This window comes from Copadichromis virginalis, linkage group LG3, assembly GCF_057382275.1.
Source record: "Copadichromis virginalis isolate Kocher_CV1m ecotype Utaka linkage group LG3, C_Virginalis_male_GT1.1, whole genome shotgun sequence".
Classification (NCBI taxonomy): domain Eukaryota; kingdom Metazoa; phylum Chordata; class Actinopteri; order Cichliformes; family Cichlidae; genus Copadichromis; species Copadichromis virginalis.
This window is the reverse complement of record NC_140620.1, coordinates 27,369,527-27,394,640: the sequence shown is the minus strand read 5'-3', so window position 1 is coordinate 27,394,640 and position 25,114 is coordinate 27,369,527. Positions and strand designations below refer to the sequence as shown.

Sequence of the window (25,114 nt, the reverse complement as noted above, 5' to 3'; positions counted from 1 at the left end):
TATTCTTCTCAGGACATGAAAAAAAATGTTTAACTCTTTTTTTTCCAAAAATATGTTTTTTTATAAAGTTATAAACTTGTCCACTCCAGTGGACTACATGCGCCTGAGCACTTAGCATGAAATACTGTGAATTTACTGTAAAAATTAATTACCTCGTGTTCTATTGTAAATATACAAACACTTGTTTGCTTGTATCCTTTGAAAAACATCTCAGCAATTTTTTTGGAACTTTCAACTCATAAGGCCCCAATGTTTAGACGTAAATAACAAAACCAATCAACAGTCCTAGCTGTGAATCCTACACCTGAATATGGCAAACTATCTCCAACAAGAGAAACATTTTTGAGTCTACACAGTTCTATAACGATGCAGGACAGTATTACCAAGCCCTTAGTAGCATGCTGGAAGAAAACACAAACTGACATCTTAGTCTCTGCATCTCCAAACAGTTCTATGTTCATCACACCTAGGCTGTGCGAAAGTTTGCAACGCATCCAGGGCACAATGGCACACAGCATTGCATGCAGATGTATTTGGTCTTCCGTGTGCACGCAACATCATGGCACCTGTTTGCATTTTTCACCTCGGTCAGTTGGGGCCAGTGATATCCTGTGGCAAACCTGACCTCACAGGCTACTTTGGTGACTGCTCTCCACTTCACGGGTTGTGGGGTCCCACTGGGTCTTCCTCTTTTGCATTGCTGGAGGGTGAATATCTTCTCTTGTTACTGACAGTTCTTTCCCATACAAGTTGGTGTTGTATGTTATATTATCAATTAGATCTGCTGGAAACAGATGTCTGAAGAAATCTATGGGATCCTTCCCCTCCACATTCAATTTCCACTCTCCTAGAAAAGGAGGCAAGTCTCCAACCAAGTCATTGTCTTGGACTTTCCAAATATTTTTGCGGGCTTGAGTATGGTCAGGTGCCATGTACCCATCTCCCACAGCTCCCTGATCATACTGACCTTCCTCTTCATCCTGCCCCTCATCGTTCTCACTTTCTGCATCCTGACTGTCTGTGTCTTCATCATCCGTAGTTCCTATGTCTCTGTTCTGCTCTGGCAGCCACTCTCATCATCACTGGACTTATCACTGAACTCCTCATCACTGCACTCATCAATGAAATCATCATCACTGGAGCTGGATGGAATTTCCTGGACTATTCTGTACGCTGCCTTATTCTTTGCTGCATTTGAAGTCTACAAAATATGATAAAATAATTATTATAGTAACTCAAACTACAGCTGATCTGCACAGAAATATATATTTTAAATGAGTAGCTTATAAATGTAACAATTATATGCTTAATAATAACCAAAACAGTCCCAAAAAACAGTGAGACAATTTATGACTTATGTTAAAAAAATATAGTGGGTAATGCATGATGTCCACTACAGTGGACACATGGTTAATTGTAGTTTTCTACATATTAGACATAACAATTTCTTATTCCAAACAGATAATATCCTTCCCTAGATGTTACTGCATATCATCATATTTTTTTTACCTGTTGGGCTCTTTTAGCATAGAAGGATTGACAGGATATGCCAGCAGTGGTCGGCAGGGGTGACAGTTTGTCTGCCATCTTTGATTCAGAGGAAATTTACTTGCAGTTGCACTAACTGAACACTGAATTGACCTCAATGGAGCATGGCAGCAGAGAGCACTCTAGAGGCTAATATGCAGTTCCACCATAGAAACCAATGCATTAAAGAGATATGTACGTTTTAGTAGCTGTCCACTCCAGTGACCACTATGCATCAGAGGGTTAAAAGTCAAATGAACAAAATGTGTGTCAAAACAAGCATTTAGCTCGATTTTGAATTCTCTGGTCTCTGCAGCAACCACTTTGTGGTGTATTTTTGATCAATTTAACCGATGTTTCTTTCCTATCTTCCTGTTAAACAGTCAAATATTAAGCACAGACCAGGGGCGATTCTAGGATCAGAGCTTTGGGGGTGCTGAGCACCCAGAGAGCTGCCCAGCCAGGTATGTAGAGCTGGGCGATAGAACGATAACGATATGTATCGCGATATAACTTTTACTCGATAGAGAAATTAAACTATCGCGATAGACCTCGCCGCTCTTGTCCTCTTTTAAAAAAAAAAAGAAAAAAAGTCAGCAATCCAAATTAAGTAGCGCAGAGCCGAACCAATCACAGCCGCAGCGTCATGTCGCGTGACTTGTAACGTACAGCACAAGTGCCAAGCCGCACGTGTGTTTGTTTGGGAAGCAGCCAGCCATCGTACAGCCCGGGTAATGGAGGAAATGAGTGCGCCGACTAGAAAAATCAACCGAGCGTGACCGAAGAGAAAACCGATGATGGTTCCAACGCCGGAGAGATTGTCGAACGGAAGAGCCACAGAAGTTCCGTAGTGTGAAGGTATTTCGGCTATTTCAAGTCTGACAAAAACAGAGTAGCGTGCACTGTAAATGTGCCGAAAGCAAGTCTGGAAATACAATAAACTGGTGCATGCGTCACACTGTGCGCCACGTTATTGTTTCGGTGAAATGAATTTCTACAATACTGTTAATTCTACTCTCTGCAGTGTTTAAATGCTTACATATACACACAGTTACTGTCCGTCCACACATACGACTCTGTTCTGCTTCTGTGCCCCAGCTTTGTTTACTTTTTCCCACCGAGGCTTCTAGACTTCTGATTGGCCAACATTTAGGCACGGTTAGGAATCTAGCGCCTCCTGCTGCTTTGGCATGTTCATAGCAGCGTTTTCCTTCATTTCTGCCTTTATGTGTGGACGGGATTATTTTTTAAAACGAAAACGGAAAATCTCCGTTTTCAAAAATACCCGTGTACGTGTGGACGTAGCCTCGGTCTCTGACTGGAAGTGCTAATTCGTCATTCGGCTTTTGTCAGACTAAAGTAACTGTTAAAACTGTTTGAAAAGCTCAGCTATACAACAAGGAGAGATTGAGAATTTCCTTTTAGTTCTCAGTTTATTTGATACTGACAAAAGTTAGTCAGTTTTGTCTGTTCTTCTGTAAAACAAACTAAGATTTATTTTTAGAATTAATATTTCTAAGTGGAATTGACAATTTAGTCTATTTCGTTTGTTCTATTTTGAAACTTAAACGCTTTAGCGGCTGCCTTTTGTGTAGTTTGCAATATTTGCCTTTATTTATCTGAAAAAGTCTCATGTTCCTTAAGTACATCTACCCTGTTGAACTTCATCCATCCATTCGCGTCCGCTTAATGGATGAACTTATTATGGGAAATAAATATTTAAATAAAAACAAGCTGCTGATTATTTCACATTTAAATCTTACAAATATAGTTATTTGGCTTATATCATGATAGATATCGTTATCGCCTGAAATGAAAAAAACATATCGCGATATGAAAAAATCTTATATCGCCCAGCTCTACAGGTATGATAAACTTTACTCGTCACAATGAGACGTCTTTCCTGTCTCTGTCAGTCCCTGCATCCTTAAATGTCTCCAGTTGTCCCGAGTTCTCTCTGACTGTCACTTTGGTGCATTTAAACCCCTGTTCCTCCCTGTCCTCATCGTCTGTTGTCCTTGTCTCCGTTATCACTCATCATAATTGTACCATCTCTGTGCAAGTCTACAAATTTCTTTATTAAATCATAAGATTCTTAAATTCATCAAGTCTCTCTGTGCCTGGGTCCTCGTCACAAAACATGACATCACTGTTTTGTACATTTTAACACAATTGAATCCCACATTTGTGAAAGAAAAGCAAAACACTTTTTGAAAAGTCTGAAACAAAACCATCAAATCTGATCAAGGTTATTTAAATGCTGCAAAAGAAGAATGGATTGGAATAAAAAAAAAAAAATACATATCCTAACCTTAACTACTGCGGGAGAATAATGAATGATGCTCATAGGGAGTAAAAAAGTAAACTGAGTAAACAGAGATTCACTTTTAATGTGTGTGTATAATATAATACAGATACATGAAAAAAAACACTCCCAAAACAGAATAAATTATTACAAATAAAAATCTTTACTGCAGACACTAATTTTACTAATCTAATAAGACTAATTTTGTGTTGTAAGATTTATGAGTTTCATGCTTTCATAGTGGTACTTGGAGAGCTTGACATTTTATCAGGTGGTACACACTGTAAAAAGTTTGAGAGACACTGATAAGTGTATGTGTGCTTTTGGAAAACATTTAAAGCTGCTGTACAGAATCTTTGAAACAAGATTAAAACATTTTTAGAATATAAACAGAGCATCTGCTTCTCTTTACAGCTCCTCACTCCACCAGGGCTGTTTGGCACTTTCTGATAGTGTGAAAATGTGATGTACGTACTGCGGCAGTCATACAGACAAGTGGACGGTCCAAAAGTTGTCCTACCTATTACTGGCTGAGGTTTTAGTAGAGTTGTGGCTGAACCACATAAAAATATATCATTAATTTTAATCTCCCCAATCAATTATGTTGGAATGTTGTTAAAGAGGGTCAAAATGTTTCAACCCAGTTTGCTTTGCAGATTCTGTAAAGCAGCTTTAATATAGGGAGAACACAACTTCCTGACTGTGTGAGTAAAATCAGGTTTTTCCTCTTTGTCAGTTTAACAGTTTCTGTTGTGCCTGTCACTGTTCCCTGTTTTCTTACCTGGTTCTTCCTGACCTTGTACTTTCTCCTCAAGTTCCCTCTTTCCTCTCTCCCCGTTTTAAGCCAGGCACTTACACCTCCGCTCCGCTGTGTCTCAGCCACCATCGCTCTAGCAGAAAGGGCGCTAGAGAGTTGGTAAGAGGTGAGCTGGAACAAACCATTTTGGAGGGGGAATCTATACTTTTGTTGTTAAAATATTACATCTCAACAAAGTACCGTATGCTTTTTATATTTTTAGCAGTGTGTAACACAAACAGCAAATATTGTCAAAAAAAAAAAAGAAATCTTTGGGGGTGCTTTGATTCATTTTTGGGGGTGCTGAAGCAAAAATGCTGAAGCACCCCCAAAACTGGGCTAAAATCGCCCCTGGGTGAAATACAAACGTAAACTCAAAAGGAGTCAAAAGTGGCCGGTTGTATTTCAGACCTCAGTGGGTTAATCCAACAAATCATGAAAAATTAGGTTTAAATCTTTTGTTCATGACAGTGCAGATTTCTGACATTTTGTGTAATTTAAGCTGTAACAATGTGATTGTTAGACTTGTGTTTGTAAACGAACCGCCCATTGTTGTGTAGCTTTCTGGATTTTATACTTATTAGGCTACATATTTATTTATTATACAGGCTATACAGTGCATAAAATCAAAACTCATATGTTTTATGTAACTAAAGTGTTTAAGTATGTGGGCTACAGCCAATAATTAAGTTATAGACTATATTTACATGAAAAACATGTATACTTACTGCATTTGAATCATTTTAACCATATGTAACCACCTGCATGTGTGTTTGGAAAAAAAAGGCTTTGATTTTGCCACCCCATTTGATTTCTTTGCCACCCTAAGAAAATTTCTCTAGCTCCGCCCCTGGATGTGTGGGCCTTTGTAGTACAAGTAATTTTCTAAAGATACTTGCTGTAATTCCTTGTGTTTAAATTGAATTAAATAACCAAAGCAGTCAGCAGCACAGTGTATGGAATTAACCAAAACATCTATTCTGTGTTGAAAGAACTGAAGCTAAACTAGTGGCACACTGGAGTCCGTTTTGTGTAATACCAACTTGTAACACAAGATTGTGCAGTGATGACATAAACTGAAAATGTCACTCTGTCAGGCATAAATAAAACTTTGAAATTTGCAGTGTAATTAAAAAAAGAATATCTTAAAGCCAGATATGTAACTCTTCTGTGTAATTACTGTTTTTTCATATAATTAAAGCTGACACAGAAAGTAATGAATGCAGCTTTTTAGTGGATACAGGATAAACTCACTTCTTATCAAGACACGTTTTAGGAATCTAATGATTTATTTTTAACTGCTACAAGAAATGCACACAGTAAAAAAATACAGCAGGTAATGTGGAAAAATATTTATCTTACATACTTTTAATAATAACAAAGAAAGAGACACTTTCATTTCATATCATGTGGCTTTTCTCTCCTAAACCGATCTCAGCTGAATCTACACAGAGCAGCAGAAGCTCACAGCAAGCAGATCATAAAACATACAAATATAATTGATGTGGGTGGGGGAAAGGATAGTGTGTTCACATTTGGAGAAGTCCTCATTAACTTTATGAAATTTTACCTTTCACTGCTTTGTCAATAATCTCTTTTTATAATAATTTATTTTTTCTGCAGGCCTGAGTGGTCGGAGTAATCCATTGCAACAGAATGCTGCCAAAGTGTTCCTTCCTCATAAAGAGTACGTCACCTCGCTGCTTGTTCCACTTTTACTTCAGGCTGAGAGAGTAGCTTGAACTATCAAATCCGCAGTCACATGCTGCTTTTAAAGTGCTGAAACCTGGATCTTATTTGCTGTTAATATATCACATCTCATTACGAAAGGATTTATTTTTGACCACAAGATGCAAATTTCAAACACTGCTGAAGTAGATAAAAAGTGCTTAGGAGACATTTCTTGTTTTTGCGGACGTGCATATAGACGATATACCGTTAAACATAGTTAATGATGTAACACACGCAGTGGAAAACAGTGCATCTCTAAACAAAAAATGCAACAACAAACTTTAAAGTGAACTTCTAAAATAGTTACAAACACAGAAATCACACAAAATACTGTTGGTGGACAAAGCAAAGGATGAATTCATGAATAATCATTTCAGCAGCATGGGTCATTGGATAAGAACACCTTGGTATTTAATGGTTAAAATTTTTATTTTAGGAGAAGCTTTTTGGAGAGATATTTATAATCAACCACAGAAAACACCTCCTGGATTTATTTTGCTGCTGCCATTTTTATAACTTTTGGTCTGAGCCTTATATTTCAAGTTTGTTGACTTGGTTTTACTTCCAAATGTTGTTTACTTTTGTTTAATTGGATAATAATAGACAATAATTACTCAGTCAGCATCAACTTCTAATAGCTTTTGTTAATGTGCTAAGCTAAATCTATTCAGTCATATAATGTGTCTATTTTTACAGGGCTGTTCTAAGAAACACTTCCCATTAGCCCCCCCCCCCCTTTTTTTTCCCCCCAGTTTAACAAGGTGTTGTTTTTACTTTACTATCATTTTTATCAGTGTAAAGTCTTAACACACATTTTCTGGTGTTGTGTGTTCCCAACAAAAACTGCTGACCAGTTTCTTTAACACCCCCCCCCCCTCCCCAAACAAAACCATATAAAAGTCTTAGCTTACAATTCCCATTAAAGGTGTACACATTAAAATAGCCAAAATAAATGTTATTGTTAACAATAATGAAGTAAAAGACAGAATAAGTGGGAAGTAAACTGCCTGCTGTCTCTGTCTGTCTGTCTCCCCTCCATATACGCAGTTTCACTTTTCTGTCGTCATCACCGCACATTTGGTTTACGCCTAGATATCCTTGATTTGATCCCGACAACAGACAAAAATCTGCCAACACAAACCTCTTCTTACAGCTCAACTTTATCAACCTAAAGAGGTACTTACATGGTAGTTTACATCTATATATAATTAAAAAAAACCTCAAACTTCAAAGACAGGACTAACGTCCATGTCAACATTGTCTCATAATACAGGAAACCAGAAGATTTATAAATACCTTTTACAATAAAACTGGATGACAAAGGTGCAGAGCTGAGAGTTGAACTACAAAAACTACAAAAACACAGATGTGTTGGTAAAATCCAAGCAAACACACATGTATAATGTCACTGCAGTGCATACCTCAAACACCATGACAGGTTTGTTTGTGGTATTATGCATATTATGTGTTATTGAAGTACAAGGATTAGCAAAGCAAAGCACTGCATTTCAGTAAAAGGAGCTGAGCTCCAACACCAAAATCCTAAACCTGCTTGTTGGCAGGTTTTCTCTCCCCATTCCTCACGTTGCGCCCAAACCAACTGACTGAAACTCTCATTCATTCCTTCATTTTGATAAGTTTACATTTTTACAAACACTGATATCACTGCACATTACTTTTCCTCTGTATGCCTAACATCACTTACTTAAAACATATTTACAATGATGGAAACAGCGGTTACATCGCCGATTTATTATCAGCTCAGAATAAAAGTCTCTAGTCTTCATCTTTCTAATTCTGTGACTCTGTGAACAACAATGCAGTCAGACTATCAGTTTCCTTCCAATAATTTTTCATTCACAATGGCCTAATTTTTCCAGCATGAACTGAGATCTATATTTAAAATGCTGCATCCTTGCACAGCTTTCCTGAAATATTAAAAGTGTAAACTCGGAAATATTAAATATTAAGCATTTATATTCAGTAATGGCAGAAATAATGAAAGTGAGGTTATTACATTCCATTACTACATACATGTTTTTTTTACTGAATAATTATTACTTGTTGCCATGGTGAGTTGTAGCATGAGAAGGCTTTCTTTCTTTACATGCTTAAAACAGACTGAACATACTCAGAGTTGATTGAACTTGGATCGGTTGTTGTGGAAAAGGGAACTCAGAGTTTATTTTTAAACTCAGAGTTTGTTGGTTCCTGGGAAAAGGTACAGACCAGATACATCAGCATATAAATATAAAAGCAAACAGTGATCCTGCTAATGTGTAGGTTTCACCTAGAAATTAAGTATCAAATAATTAATTAGCTTAATTATGTGGGTGTGTGGGGAAAATGGACTTTAGTTTTAAAAAGAAAGTTTTGGGCTTCTGTTTCTGAAAGTGGTTATTTAAATACAAAATCGTTTTGGTGGTTTAAATTCGGCTTTAGGCTCCATGTTCTGGTTCAGCAGGCCTACATTAAGCTGGTGTGGTCCTCTTTATTTGCCTCTAGATTTCAGGTCTTTCTCTATCTACTTTTCTCCTGTTGAAAAGAAATGATTACTGGGAGCAATGTTTAGACCGGACTCACTAACTAAGGTTTAGTCATAGATAGTAATTGCTCCTATTTCTGTGAAAATCTACTCGTTTGGCTGTTAACCTGCCTGCAGTGAGAGATGTTTCTATGTTAGCTGACAAAACAATACAGATGAATGAGGGTGGAGAGCAACAGCAGGGTAGAGAACATCAGTGAAGGTTGTTTTGAAGGTGTGAAGGCGGATGATACTGTCAGAGGAAACTCTGTAAAAGGACAAACTTTTGGCCTCCGAATCCAGATACACCCCGACACGACTGGAGCGCAAGGCCTGAGGAGTTACATGGACCTTCTCTTTGTTGTGCTGAACAAAACAACCATCATCAGCAGAAATCAGACACCACGACTTGTCATTGTGTCCCAGCTTGCAGGCATCAACATCCCCTTTCCTGCCAATGTTTCTGTATGTTAACCCAACACAGAAGGGCTCTGACACCTCCAACTCAAAGTAACAGCGTCCTTTTAGTCCCTGTTTACACAGAACCTGCTGACAGCAATCAAACCTCTCTGTATGATCAGGATATGGCTGCTCCTCCTCCACCCAGGTCACCTTTCTGTTCCCTTCAGAGAGCAGCAGGTTCTTGTGAGCTGTGTTGGAGTTCAGATTGAGCTCACAGGCATCTGGAGGTAAGAAAACACTTATAGAATCAGTAAATACAGTTTATGTCCACTGTTGGCAGCACTAAGTACATGGCTCCAGGGAAATAAGTCAGAGACTGAGGGAGCTGTTCTCTAGAAGCACAAAAACAAAAATCTGTATGTGACAGTTAACCTGTAGAATCTGTTCAACAAATAAATACCTTGTGTAACACTGTCAATGACTCCTAAAGAACAAACCGTAAGATTTAGACATTACAACATTCAGCACTTCAGATTTACACAGATACTCACATTTCTTGAACCCTGGTTTGTTCCGGTGACTTCCACCATGTTCTAAACTGTGGAGAAAAATTATAGTAGTCAAGTATTAATATATCTATTGCCATATTAGTAATATGTGCATCTATTGTTTTATTGTTTTCAGCCCCCAACATACAGCACTGATATCTTGCACATGATCAAAATTTACTAACAGAAAAGTTGAAAAACAAAACAATTTTCAAAGCCGGAAACACCAGCAAAGAAAGCTCAAGGATGTGATGTTGGACTGAATTTACTCAGGTGAAAAAAATAAAAACCAAACACCAAAGCTGTAAACACTTCAGATAAAGCAAAGTTTTATTGTGTAATCTTAATCTACACAATCATTTTCCATAATCTACAATTATGGAACATGACCTATAAGTAGCTGCTAAGGTAGAGAAAACATCTACTGATTTTTGATGGTTTGTTAGAGCCCCGATTATTATGAGTCTTGTTTGTCAACAATCACAAGGAGAAACATTACCTTATTTTATTCTGATTATTCTTTTTTTATCATTAAAATGATCATTTTAGGGAACAGACTAATAGAGTAGTTTGTATTAGACCACATCTTTTAAAAATCAGCAGAAATGGCTTCCTGGGACATTTATATGCTAACTTTGAACTTTGGGACCATCTCCATTACAGTGAATGGTACATAGGTACAGTTAATTACTTGAGCTGGCTGAGCTGGTATTGTTTATCATCCTTCAGCTCAGAGAGCTTCTTTGATCCAGTTTCTCCTGGATCGTTGTAGCTCAGGTCCAACTCTTTCAGGTGTGAATGGTTTGACTTTAGAGCCGAGACCAGAGACTCGCAGCCTTTTTCTGTCACCAAACAACCGGATAACCTGAGAAAACACAATATTTGATACATCAGAAAGTATTTTAAATAAATAAAATAATGGCAACAAAAATGAGGTTCTACGTTATAAAAGATCTTGCTCTGTTTAAATGTCCAAAGAACAGGCTCTACCAATTATGTTAAATTGCAGCAGGTTTGGTGGGTTGTTAATCCATAGTGGTGTTGAATATAAGCATTAAACGTAAATGTACCTTAAAGTTTTCAGTCTGCAGCACTGATTCGACAGTCCTTTACACAGCAGCTCTACTCCTGAATCTTTCAGGTCATTGTTGCTCAGGTCCAGATGTCGTAGAGGTGAGAAGGGGAAGGTGAGACCAAAGGCCAGATGCTCAACCCACTCTTCAGTCACTTTACAGTCTGCTAGTCTAAACAGGGTGATAGGTTTTTGAAGAAACCAAAAATGTTTAAAGCTACACATAAAAATACATAATGAAGACATCATTTCTATTAGGGACAGGGAGGATCTGTTCCCTCTACTTTCTATTAACATTCGAACCAACAATCTTTCTTAACTTACAAGGCTGTCTTGCTGCTCCTCACTGCTGGTATCAGCCTCCGTCTGCCCTCCTCTGATGTGTTGTAACTCTTCAAGTCCAAGACTTCCAGATCATTCTTCGATACCTGCAGCATGTAGGCCAGTGCAGAGCAGTGCAGGGGAGTCAACTCTGTTTTTGAACGATCTGACAGTGCGAGATATTCCTGAATCTCATCTTTGACTTTGTGATCTCTCATCTCGACCATAGTCTGGAAAAGGTTGATGCAGCTGTCTGGAGAGAGGTTCTTCCTTCTGATAGACTTGAGGTAAGTCAAGATTTTCTTTTCAGTATCTTGACTTTGATCTGGTGAAGGCAGCAGACCATGAAGGACTCTGCGATTTGGTTCAACCAGGAGGCCAAGAAGGAATCTCAGGAAGAAGTCCAGGTGACCATTTTTCTTCTCCAGCACTTTGTCAACCATCATCTTTAAAAGATCAAGTAACGTATGTTCTTGGCTCTTTAGATCGAGGAAGCTGCTGAGCTCTCTGGTATCATTATTTATGAAACAGTCATAGACGTGAAGAGCTGCAAAGAACTCCTGCAGAGTCAGATGTACAAAGAAGAAGACCTTTTTCTGGGAAATGATTTCTTCTTCCCGAAGAACTGTGGTGCAAAATCCAGAGTAGATGGATGCTTCTTTACTGTCAATGCCAATGTCTTCCAGGTCTTCCTCATAGAAGATGAGGTTGTTCTTCAGCAGCTGCTCAAATGCAAGCTTGCCGAGTTTCAGAAGAAATTTCCTCTGTGTTTTCAGAAGCTTTTCTTTGTTTGTCTCAACCTTCTTGTCATATTTTCTGTTTCTACGCTTTGTGTGTGCAAACAGGAAGTGTGACATCATCTCTGTAAGAGTTTGAGGAAATTCAGTTTCAGTGTCTCCTCCAAAGACTTCCTGGAATAACACTGCAGAAATCCAGCAGAAGATCGGGATCTGACACATGCTGTCGAGACTCTGTGAAGACTGAATATGTTTAATGATCCTTTCAGCAAGACCAGGATCATGACTAAATCTCCTCCTGAAGTATTCAGCTTTTTGAGGATCATTGAAACCTCTTATCTCTGTCACCATGTCAACATGCTCAGCAGGGATCTGATTGGCTGCTGCTGGACGAGAAGTAATCCAGAGGTTTGCATCAGGAAGAAGGTTACCCTGGATGATGTTTGCTAGGAGATTACTCACAGGTGTTACTTCCTTAACAGATGTTATAGTCTTGAAGCCTTCAAAGTCCAGCTGAAAACTGCTTTCATCCAGACCGTCCAGGATCAGAACAAGCTTGGTTTTGGTATAATCCACTGAATCTTTGAGTTCAGACAGTGTGGGATGAAATAAAGTCAGGAGCTCATGTAGGCTTTTCTCACCTGTAATCAAATTCAGCTCTCTGAAAGCAAGACTGAAAACAAAGTCTACATCCTGGTTTGCCTTCTCTTCGGCCCAGTCAAGAATCAATTTCTGCACAGAAAATGATTTGCCAATTCCTGCGACGCCCTTCGTCACAACTGTTCTGTGAGGTTTGTCTTGATCAGGCAACGGTTTCAACACATCATTTAGGTTGATTATTTGCTGTTCTGAAGTGTGTCTTATCCGTTTATGTTCGAGCAGCCTGACTTCATGCTCTTCACGTAACCTTTCACTCTCTCCAGTGGTTATGTGAAGCTCTGTGTAGATGTTGTTCAGTGAACTCGGCTTGTCACCATTACCTTCAGAGACTGAGGAATATTTCTCTTTCATTGCTTCTTTTAATTTCTTCTTTGCCTCTAAAAGATCAATTTTACCTGTAATGCAGTGAAACGCATCAAAGATGCTCAGGTGGTTAATACCAGATCGCTTTAATTTGGTCAGAGAAAAATGCACGATAAGAAATTCCTGACCTGATTTGGGGGTTTTAATCTTCTTAAAATGTTGAAAAAATTGGTTCATAAATTACATTAAATGGATGAAAATCGTATAAAGGTGCTTTATAAATACAGTCCAGTTACCAAAAACCTGATACTCTTGGATTTAATGTGTGTTGTTAAACTTAACTTAAAATGTAACATTTCTTAAAAGATCAAATGTATTTTTCTTTGGTTCTTTGATTTATTCATTGTCATGCAATCTTTCTTTAACCAAGTAATTAAAGACTAAAAGATGATTCCCAGCAGTGATTATGCAAAACTCTGTTAACACATTTTTTTGCAGTAACAGAGATAGTAGTGACATAAAGGATGTCAACTTACCAATATGTGTCTCTGTGTCTTTCTCTTGTTTTAATGTTTTCTTGGATTTCTTCCCACACTGAGGACAAGGACAGTCTGCTGGTGACACAGACTCATCCAGGTCTGAGCTGAGACACAGTTTGCAGCACCAGTGTTCACAGCTGAGCTGAACTGGATTTTTCATAACATCTTTGCAAACTGGACAGGTGGATGGCTTCTCAGTTACTGGTCTGTAGGAGGGTTTACAAATTAGACCGTATTTTAATTAGCTAATGGATAAATGGTACTGGTAGTTGAATAAACTGGTATGAAAATGGATAAATGTTTGCTCTTAACTGTGTTACAATAAAATTTGAGAGGACAAACTTATGTAACAGACTAAATTTGGCAAATTTCGCAGAAATCACACAAATGACTTTCTTAAAAGACCCATGTAATTGGTTTTTTTGGGTTTTTTTTTAGTTTAGTCTCTGCCCTACAAAGGATTATTTGGGCCACATAAAAAAAGTTGATCATTTTGAGACTGAAGTCGAAATGTAGAGGTTACAGTTATTGTTTCAAGACAAACTGCCACAGCTGCTATAACCTCTGCATGTTTAGATGAATTAGTGAAGCAAACTGATCGGCCGTCTTGTGACACAACATAAACCCTGTTTATTGGACGATGCTTTAACCATTGATACTTTTGCATCTGTCCATTACCAATCATTTCATTTTATACAAATCCCCTCTCTAACATCTATTCATTGCCCATATATTTATCACAACACTGCGTTAATGTGCTAAAAGACCATTTTCTTCCTTGTTGCTAAAACTGACTCTGAAGTTCCATTTCACTAACTCAGAGGGTACAACAAACATGGTAGTTTATCTTGAAACAACATAGGTATTCTCCACATTTCTATTTTTTTCTCTAAATAGAATTACTACTTTAATCTCAAAATTTCAACTTTATTCTCAAAATGATCAACAATATGTTTTTTCCCTAATAATCCTCCGTACTGCTCTGCCTCACGTTTCCCTGTTTGACATCATTCAGCTTCCTCTCCATCAGCTCTCTCAGCTGGATGTGATACGTCCTGTTTTCCTCTGCAGTCTCACTGAGCTTAAAACAGTTAAGTCACAGTTAAAAACAGTTTCCCCTTCCCCACTGGTTCTAGTAATAGTTGCTCGTGAACAGCAGACAGTCCAAGACAATAAAGTTAGTCTAAGTCTGCAAGATGAGAGAATTATTGGAGAGAGACTCAAAAAAAAAAAAAAAAAAAGAGAACCAAGCAGGGTAAAGCAAAAAAACACAAATATAGGGCCGTGTGATATGACCAAAATCTCATCTCCCGATATAAGAATTCTATCGTCCGATAACGATATAAATCACAAAAATGTAACATTTTCTGTAAATTCTGTGAATCTCGGGCAGCTCGACGTGAAGTGTTTCCAGCTGCGCGTCATGTAGCTGGAGTCGAGTGTTTTAACCGATGCATGAAACTATACATTTTTAGACATAAGTTGTAAAGGCCGCCATTTTCTTTGTATTTAGCGTGCTGCGGGGAAAAGCCTGTTCTAACGTTTGAGTCTAAGGTTTATTTTTTAGCACCTGACGGCTCTTTTTTACTTCTCATCCGTAAATAATCTGCTCTTTCACGTGATTCAGTCTATTTTGAAAAGTCTCAACAGGATCTTGAGCTTTACTGTGAAAGGTTTATGTGGAACATAAACAAGCGGACACGCGAAGGTATTACCGTCGCTGTTGCTAACGACAACGCATAACAACAGGCGCTTGTCCGTCCGTAGTGTGGTTATATTAAATATAAGAGAAAGAGAGAACTTTAAGAAATTAATATAGCCACTACAGTGACCATCAAAACGATGAAAAAATATTGCCGTAAACAGTTTATTTTGCGACACCACGAAACAAACGACAGCGTAAAATGAAACGATAGATGTTTTTATATCGTCATCCGATATATATCGTTATATCGAACAGCCCTACTCAAATATGATGGAGTGACTTACATTTTAAAACCCAAACAACTGGAATAAAAATACATTTAAACAAATGATTATGATTAATGTACTTGAGCTGAACTTTATGCCCACAACAAATTCACATGTAATCATTTGGTCACATGGGTCTAACTAAATCTTTGGTGTCCACTACATTTCATATGGTGGATAATAATTATCACAATATTGCCCTAAATGACTGTGATATGATACATGATCAAATGTTTCATCCATACTGTCCACTTTTATCTCTAATACACGTTTCTCTGAGCCTGTTTGATTCAACGTGTTTGTCTCAGAAGCAGCATGAATGCCAGTGTCGCCTCAAACCAAGTTTGTGATCATTTCATTGTACATGCAATTCAATGCACATAAATTCAAACCAAACTGGATCGCTGATCTTCTAACTTATAAACCTAAGTAATCACACTGCTCCTCCTGGACCTGGCGTTAGTTAATTGTTAAGAGCTCCCTTTCTAGTGGCTGTTCTTTAAGCTTGAGTTTCAGTAGTGTGATAGAGGCACTTTGTAACTGAAGTCTAAACACCGGTGCCTCTTTGTAAAAGCAGGATTCACAAACCCATTATTATTGTAATCCGCACCCTGGACTCATGTTCTACTTGTCGTTCGCCAGACAGCATTCAAACCATAGCAGAGCAAAATTCAGAATTATTGCATTTCCTCTGCCTTAATGGGCTGCATCCCAATCTGCTTCAGTCATTATTAACTTTGTGGAAAGTACAGTCTTCCAATATGCCTTCATATGCCAATTCTGGGGCCTCAAAGTCAAGGTTTTGTCTGCTCCTCTCTCCTCGCCTTGATGTTCATAAGGCAGAAGTGCTAAAAACATGATTACAAGTAAATTATGAATTCCTTTCCTCAGTTGCTTTGTATCCAAGCTTAAGCGTGCCCAATAACTAATCCTCCAGGGAGAGAGCCCACTAATAATCAGGACTGCCAGTACATCTGTCAGATGCCATAGCACCAGTCTCCTGCAAGGCACTGCACTGCTGTTTAAATTAGTTCATGTGATCGGTCAATGAACACCCTCATCCCTCATATAGACAAATACATTAACACTATGGAAGTCCATATCAAGCACTAAGTATAGCACTGAATATAACATTGTCAACCTGCTTAAGAATATTTGTAATGCAAGATATTTCACTCACTCAGTAAATCAGAATTACCTTTGTGTCTCTGTCTTAAAAACAAAGGGCTCAAACCTGGATCTGTTGCTCCTCAGCGACATGGACCCAGACGACGCCGTCAACTGTGAACTAGACAGAAAAGAATTCATTTGAAACATTTTTCATCACAAATCTTCACAAATGCATTTGTCAGTCTTGGTTATTTCAACCCCCCAGAATGCAGCTGCAGTCCAACATGCTGGAGTCAGTGTACATTTGCAAGATGAGAGACTTAGTGCAGCAAGGACTGAATGGCAGTAATGACCTCCACAACAACAACCTCTCCACTGAAGATAGGATTAAATCAATAAACAACATGATAGGCTGAGAGTAGATAGTTAGGAGTGAGTGTTAGGTACTTTTAAAATAAATGAGAATTACCTTTGTGTCTTAAAACCGAGTGGCTCAAACTTGGATCTGTCGCTCTTCAATGACATGGACTCAGACGAAGCCGTCGACTGTGAACTAAACAGAAAATAATTCATATGAAACATTTTTTATAGCGATATCATTTCACTGAATGTGTCTCGTTGTGTCTTACTGTCTGACAGTTCAATCAAATTATGACAACAAACCCCAAACACACTTTTCATGGCTCATTCTTGTAGATATAAACATGTTCACAAATACATCACTCTTAGCAATTTCAACCCCCTGTACTAAAATGAAACAACGACCTCCACAACAACAACAACCTCTCCATTATGAAGATCGGCTTAAATCAATACACCACATGATGGGCTGAGAGTAGATAGGTAGTGGTGGCTGGAAAGTCCTTTTTTAATATAAATGAGAATTACCTTTGTGTCTTAAAACCAAGTGGCTCAAACTTGGATCTGTCGCTCTTTAAAGAAATATCGCTCGGAGCTGCAGGTCCCGTGGACTGTGAACTAAACAGAGAACAGTCTGTTTACTGACTGACATCAATTTATTAAATTTATACTGTTTGTCAGATATCAATTCACCAAAACTTTCAATATAATGAAGCATTGTAATTTTAATTTGAAGCATGTCCACAACTCCACATTCTTTTCAGAAGGTACAGTGACAAGACATTTGTTAGGGTTCATAGATTTACAACCTTTCAAAGCCGAGGGGCTCAAACTTGGATCTGTCGCTCTTACTCATGCTGGGAGTGGTACTCATCTGTGAACTAGAAGGAGATACGGTTTTAGGTCTCAAACATGCCACCCCCCCCAAGATGATCACTTTGATAAATGCCTTAATTCATAAATGTATGTTAGAGATAGATTTTTTTTGTGCTGGAGATGCTGGATGAGTTTCAGTAGGATTATCTATATTATAAGCTCTCTTTTTCAGCTGTAATAACACCAGCGAACAGCACAGATTGATTAATTCTCAACACACAATGTGCAACACCAATCTTACAATCTTACACCATAAAGTGAAGAACGGTTAATCAGAATTTGAAGAATCAGTACTTTTTTCAGACTGTTTCTCTATATGAAGATGCATTTGCTGAATACTGACAGTCTAATTACAAAAGGTCAAAATGGTGAGATCATCCATTAAGCTGTTTATTACCTGGTTGGAGTCTCACTGGACGACTCAACAGACACAGATCGCTTCCTTTTCTTCTCAGTCATTGTTGCTGCTGGGTTGGACAAACATGGCATTCATTGGAAATAGGTATGTAACACCTGTGCAGTTCTGTTCTTACCTGAGGTTTCGGCCACAGTCTTGTGGCCGAAATTTAGTGGTTTGCATTCTTGTGAATTCACAAGTAAATAATCAACTTGTAAAGCCCTTAAATCCAGAATCGTAAGTAATACTTTTGTTTATACTTTATCAGAATCTGTTCTCAAATGTTTTTGTACAATCTAGGGGGAAAAAGAATTAACCCCCCCCCCCCAAAAAAAAAAAAAAAAAGTCTGGTGAATCTACTGTTAATTGTGCAATAACAAATCACAAGCCAGAACAAACTGAGTAACAGCCAGGGTCTGATCCAGAAAGCATGTTTATCTAACAACTCTGACTTTGTTGATCAGATCTAGATCAAATCTGGTGGTTTCTTTTGCCCCGACACAATCTGTATTCATTATTTACAATGGCTCATGTTTCCCGAATTATACTGAAATATCTCAAATCTAGCCAAGTAACATGTAGACAGCCATATTAAAGCATTCACTTTCTCTAAAATGTTTGCCTTACTGATAAAACTTTACATTAAAGACTTGGTGCCTGCATGTGTTCTTTTAGTTTAATGTCTAACAGCTAATATTACTAAACTCTGACTGTTAACAGTGCCTCTGTTATCTGAGATCAGATCAAATTACAAACACTCACACTGGAGAACATTAAAGAAGTTCTTTTCTTTAAACCTCACAGGGGACTTTTTATCTACTAATGGCAGAAATAATGAAATCAGTAGATTTGATTTCTGCTGAACATTAATGAAACTGTCATGAACTGCAGCAAAAACAGCTCTTATTTAACAGAAAACTGACGTGAGCGTGGATCTGTCAGTGAACTGTGTTTCTCCATATTTTTATTTTTGGTTTCTGTTTCCTACATTTGTTTCTGTCAGGTTAGAGCCAAAAAATAACATTCAAAAATCAAATATGAAATTTGGATTCCAGCATTAAATAAACAAAATTCAATGAAACAGACAGCATAAAAACAAGTTACATGTTTTATTTAAAATTTTATTCATTCTATGGTACTAAAAAAGTAAACTTGAGTGATTAAAAAGACTCTTTTCTTCACTCTCGGCTTTTAAGATAAATATCATGGTCCTCACTGACACCTGTTTATATTCCCCGGTCTTCCCCTGTTCTTCATTTAAACACCTCGTCTGTAATCACACATGTCATTAACTCAGAGTTAATTGAGTTCACTCTAATCTGCCTTTTAGGAACATAAATATAAACAAGTCATCAAACAGGAAACTCGAAGTTATCAACCTCAGATTTTGTGTTTTGTTGAACTTGCTTCCTAGAATAGGGCCCAGTAGGATAAAGGCAATAAAATGCAGTCAGAAGGAGGAAAAGACAGGGAATCACTGAAGACAACAGGAAAATATAAACAGAAAAACTCAAGATTACAAATGAAACAAAAACATCATAAATACTGTGCAAAACCTGGAACCATGACACAGTTGTATGCTTCCTGTTACAACTGTTTCTCTGCTGGAGCATGACTCGATGATTGCGTTTACTCGTTTATATATGTTAATGCTAATTAATTCGCACATCCTAACTCATTATAGCTGTAAAAGTTCTAAAACAGATGAAAAATCTTGATGCGAATGTTCACAATGTCATGGCCCAACTGCAGGGAACCCTTATGAGGAGAAAAAAGTTCATAAAACTTAGGAGAAAAAAAATGCTATTTTTCTTTCTGGTGTTGCTCTTTCCTGAACGACTGATTTAAAGTGACTTAATTCAGTGTTTTACTTACCAGAGTTTGCCGGGTAGAAATAGGCAGATTAATCATCTAGGTACTGATGGAGTGTATTAGCTGGTTTCCTAGAAGAAAAAGAAGATCTGTATGATGATCCACAAAGAAAACTGAATATATGTCATATCAAATCGGAAACATATATTCTGATAGCTGAAACATTTGCACCTCTGCCTCACTTTATTCCTTATGAGGATAACATTAAGTAACGTGGTTGATTCTACAGGGTATCGAAAGGAACCTGCTTATTAAACGTGGCTTATCTCATTATTGCAGCTGCCTGATTTTATCAAAGGCAAACATACCCAGGAAAGCACCAAAAAAACAGAACTACAAGTCTAAATGCTGCACCATAAAAATAATGTACACAGAAAATATTAAATGCTCTGTCTGTAAGAATCGGATATGATGAAAACAGCTTAAAACAGAATTCTGTTGTTGTTTCTAAAGTTTATGTTACATAAAGTTTACTGACCACGTTAGATCTGAAGTCCTGTCCTCCTCTCTTTTCCTCTTTTAGTCTCAGAACTTATGAATTTTGATAAAAATGAGTTCAGAGTTTTGCAAAACACCTTCCTGTAACTGTTTCACAATAAAAGCTTTATAGTTACTCAAGCATTAAAAGAAATTGCATCTCTTCATAGGACTGAAATGGGGATATTTTGCTTTTTTGGTGAATGTGTAAACCGCTTTAGCTGAAGTAACTACAGTAAGTCACTGATTCTGAAAATTACTGCATTCTAACTGTGTTTTATACAGTATGAAACTGTAAATTCTACAGCGGTTTTCGATACAAACACTATTATCTAATTAATGCCTGTGCCTGTCTTCTCAATATATGAAATAGAATTAACAAATACAAAATTAGCATTATGATACTGTTAATCTGAATTACAGTAACTTAAATGTAAAAGGGAAAAAAACTAATCCTAGTAAAGTTCACATTTCCTTTTTATGCAGCATTCCAAACAATGAAAAGAATGAAAAGTTCTTTTAATTTGATTAACTAGTATGTAGATATGAAGAAAAAAAAAACAATTTGACTACAGAGGACAGCAGTTTTAATCCAAAATGTTTCAACTTGTGAAACAGCTCCAGCTTACAGGGTGCAGAAAATTCTCAGCCAGATCTGCTCCTTTGTGCAAGGAGCAACAGGATGAGCACTGACAGAGCTACAAAATGACCTCCAGCAGGTCACTGGTGTGAATGTCTCTGACCAAACGTTCTCTAGTGGGCCCTTCAGGCTAGGCAACGACACACTGACTGCCATTATGTATCCGGGTAAAATCCCCGGACCCACTGTCAGACTCTGGTGCAGTGGGTCCTGGGTTCCTCCTGGTGGCCTCATGTGGTGAGGGTATGTAGGCAGTACCTGGAGGATAAATTAATAGATACCACTCATGGCCTCCCACTCTCACCTGACCTAACACCTCTGAGACTTTTTGATTCTGTCCATCAAATGCAAGGTTGTACCTTAGACTGTCCAGCAGCTGAGTAATGCTTTGGTCCAGATCTAGGAGGAGATCCTCTAGGACACCACCCACAAGCACGTGGGGGCCACAGAAACTACTGAGTAGCATTCTGAGCTGCTGCAAATAAAATTGAGCACAATGCACAAGTCCACTGCAACCTTTTTTCAGTTTGATTTTCAGGGTGTCTGTAAATCGACTGGTTCGTATATACCGCTCATCCACCGATTCATGGAAACACTTTGCTTGCACAAGTACTTTCTATCTAACATTTAAACACATTTATACTCTGATAGATGCACTGGAGAGCTATTTGGACTAGAGAAGCCAGGGATCAAACCACCAACCTTACAATTAGTAGGTGACAATGCTTTACTTCCTGATCGTTTTACTTTCAATCAATGTGGCATCCTTTCATTTCTAACACATTACCTGGTACGTTCCAGTTCAGATATCCAGCTTGACTAATTTGAAGGCGACTTTACCAACGAGGAAATTCAATTGAGTGTCATGCAGTAGCATGAGGGAGAGGTCAGAAACCCCAAATTTCCCTAACCTCAGGTATTTTAGAGAAACCTGCCTCTTGAAATAAGGCTCTGGCCTACACTGAGAAGCCAACATATTAAATGTACCATGAGAAAAAATATAAGAAATAGATAAACAAAATACAATAAGAAAAACAACACTGGTTCAACCATGTTAAAATAAGCTGGGAGCAGGCATGCAGACGATGCCTTGATCGTGTAAATTGAGTACATAAACAGGGAAGTGGGAGGGCTCCCCGTATCTCTGCAGCAAATGCATGTGCGACACTGACATGGGTTTTTCCACATATCAGTCTCACGCTCAGTGTTGCCAACTCCACAGAAAGGAAAATCGCTATTGGCTGTCCTAAAAGTCGCTAAATGACCTCATCGCCTAATTTGCATAATTGGTCTTGCTAATGTAATTGTAACCTACGTTGTTGGAGAGTAAAAAATGTCCTAAATGCAATTTTTTTTTTAATGTAACAAGTCCAACCCTGCTCCTTTATCCGGGCTTGGACCTTGCAAAAGTGACCCGAAATTGGCACTCTGGTGGAGTTTGTGTGTTTATAAGTAGTTTTAAACCTTGTGATCCACAAAACAGCATAACAGTAAAAGAAGAACTGACTGCGTTACAGTCAGTGCGGGAGCAGCGGCTTCGCCCATGCGGGACTCATTTGCAGTTTGGACGCACAGGTGTGAAGGTCTCATGATAGCAGCTGGGGGAGGACTATCCTCCACCTGTGAGCGCTTTGGCACGGGTGAGGTGCACCGTGCTAAAGCACCGCTGCTTATTGAGAGTGAAAGCGATACACGCTTTCACGTCAAAAAGTCGTCATAAATAAGTCTCCAATAACACCAGAAAAAGTCGCCACATTTGTCGCTAGTCTCTTTTTAGAAAAAAAAGTCGCTAAGGGGGTCTGAAAACTCGCTAAATATAGCGACAAAGTCGCTAAGTTGGCAACACTGCTCACGTTTACCGCTGAAGACTTTTCACGCCTCGACTCTGTGCTGGTGACGCACTTTATAAAGCGCTCGCGAATGCAGGAAGCAAATCACGGAGGGATTTCCCGCGATCTTACCTCTTTGTTTACTATTTTTAATCCAAAACGTGCTCGTCTGCCTCTCTCTGCTCATCAGATAAGAAACGAAGGAGAATTCCGTGACGTGGGGAACAGTTCGCCTCGACTGCGTGTGACTGTTTGCAGCGGAGAGCCATCAAAAAGCCGTTCCGTTTATATACAGAGCTTTTGATAAAGAGAAGACAAAATCCCCCGAGGGAAACGAATAAAAAGCTCCAGTGTTGCTGGCTCGAGATGTCATCCTATGTTTACAAACGCCGCTCTGACGTATTGGCAAAACGCTAGTGATGTGACGTTCCGTAGTGATGGTCAGCTTGAAGCTGAAGCTCCGGTGCGTGTGTTAAAAAAATCAACACACTGCTTCAGAAGCACTGTGTCGAAGCTTGATTCGTTTGGCCAGAGTCACGTGATCAGTGACGTCCGAAGCTTCATTTAGAACCTAACTGCTTCGGTATCTGATTCAATGGTTTATAAGGAAGCGTTTGCTTTTGTTTTGTGCGTGTTTATTATATCTGAAAACTGGAAAAAGGTAAAATGTCAAAAATCTGCTTCCATAATATAAATATCATTAAATAACTTTAGAAAAACTTCCACTTAACTCTTTACATGTAATGTTGTAAAATATATATTTTATTGTTTAATTAATCTGAAAATGTTAGTCTGCCAAATGTGCAGCAATTGAATTTATTTATTCTCTTTAGCTGATAGTTTGTGGGGCCCAGGTAGACTGTATAACTGCATCTCTACCAGTTTCTCTGCACTCCAGCCTCCTCTGTGCCATGTGAAGGGATTTTCCTTAAGGCAGGAGAAATTATCTCCACGAAAAGGAACAGGTTCGGCCATCGCACACTAGAACAAATTCTCTTTTTAAATAAAAATGGAAAAGGGTTACCGTCAATGCATCATGTTTTTAATTTGCAAGTTCATAAGCATTTTCCTTTTCCATTTCACAATCAATTCTACCCCCAGCTCAAAAATATGTCTGGGAAAATGTCCTTAATATAATATTATTTATAAATACACCCCTCCGGCGATTAAATGCATACGTGCATGGAGGCAAGACCTCACAGCAGAAGCATACTCCATAATGTGTTGTACATTATTATATGTATATATAAGTAACGTGGTATTTTTCAATTATTGTATTTACCAACATCAAGAAGTCACAAGCAAAGAAAGACCACACCATGATGCATATTTAAACAAGGAGAGTTTACCAGTCAAAACTATTTATTAAACAAATAAAACACATTTTCTTAACCACCAAAAAATACACGTTCAAAGCAACACAACGGCGGCCCAATATCAGACAGGATTCCACTCTGTAGAGTGTGCAATCATAATGAAGCGGTTGGTTTTATTTTGTGGATTCAAGCTGCACTTCATATTTTTGGCCACCAGATGTCACCAGAGAGGACTGTGTTGAAAAGCTTCGAGTAATGAACCGTTTTTCAATACAAGCTTCAGTGCTTCAGAAAGCTTCATTTGGCCATCACTAACGTTCTGTATCGAGGCTTCGAAGCTTGTGCCGAGGAATGGAGGGGGCGTTTCCGCGATGCGCGTATCGAGGCTTGCTTCATTTATGGGAGGAGCTGAAAATGATGACGTCCGAAGCCTCGCTGCCCGGCTGTACCACGTGACTGGTTCATGAAGTGGTTCGAACTTTGTCGTGAGCTATGACAGCGATATAAACCCCTCAGACTTCAAAATGTGGGTGTTTGATGGAGAGTTGCGGTTAGTGAGAGTTTGGAGACAGTTTGGAGGTTTATGAGAGTGAGGAGAGAAAGTCAGGAGAGAATGGAGCCAGCTAAGAAGAGGAGGATGTCCTCCCCTGTGTGGGAACATTTTGATCTTATTCCTCCCAACAAGGTATGTAAATTTCTACAGAAGATGTATTTTCATAATACTGATGGTGCAATACAATTTATGTTAAGCTGTCTGTACTTTTGTACAAGGTGAAGTGTTTGCTCTGTGCCAGGGAGCTG

At 38.4% G+C, this 25,114-nt stretch overlaps 1 protein-coding gene and 1 pseudogene across 3 annotated transcripts; both read right to left on the bottom strand.

Annotated features, from left to right (window-relative positions):
* Positions 1-626: 626 nt before the first annotated feature.
* LOC146713836 (uncharacterized) lies at positions 627-1,768 on the bottom strand (annotated as a pseudogene).
* A 4,197-nt stretch (positions 1,769-5,965) lies between these two features.
* Positions 5,966-23,576, bottom strand: LOC146713835 (NLR family CARD domain-containing protein 3-like). Of its 3 annotated transcripts, none has more exons than XM_085450286.1 (12): positions 23,130-23,576; positions 20,055-20,122; positions 18,180-18,249; positions 17,716-17,787; positions 17,435-17,524; positions 17,016-17,099; positions 13,463-13,671; positions 11,230-13,018; positions 10,904-11,077; positions 10,525-10,698; positions 9,837-9,883; positions 5,966-9,566 (listed from the first exon to the last, which is right to left on the bottom strand). In XM_085450286.1, exons 3-12 carry the CDS (start codon positions 18,239-18,241, stop codon positions 9,034-9,036), a joined length of 3,234 nt encoding a protein of 1,077 aa, XP_085306412.1. In that variant the 5' UTR covers positions 18,242-18,249; positions 20,055-20,122; positions 23,130-23,576; the 3' UTR covers positions 5,966-9,033. The 3 variants fall into 3 exon arrangements, with proteins under 3 accessions (XP_085306412.1, XP_085306417.1, XP_085306421.1); XM_085450291.1 differs by having other exon boundaries at positions 18,180-18,246; XM_085450295.1 differs by lacking the exon at positions 23,130-23,576 and adding an exon at positions 20,223-20,345.
* Positions 23,577-25,114: the final 1,538 nt, after the last annotated feature.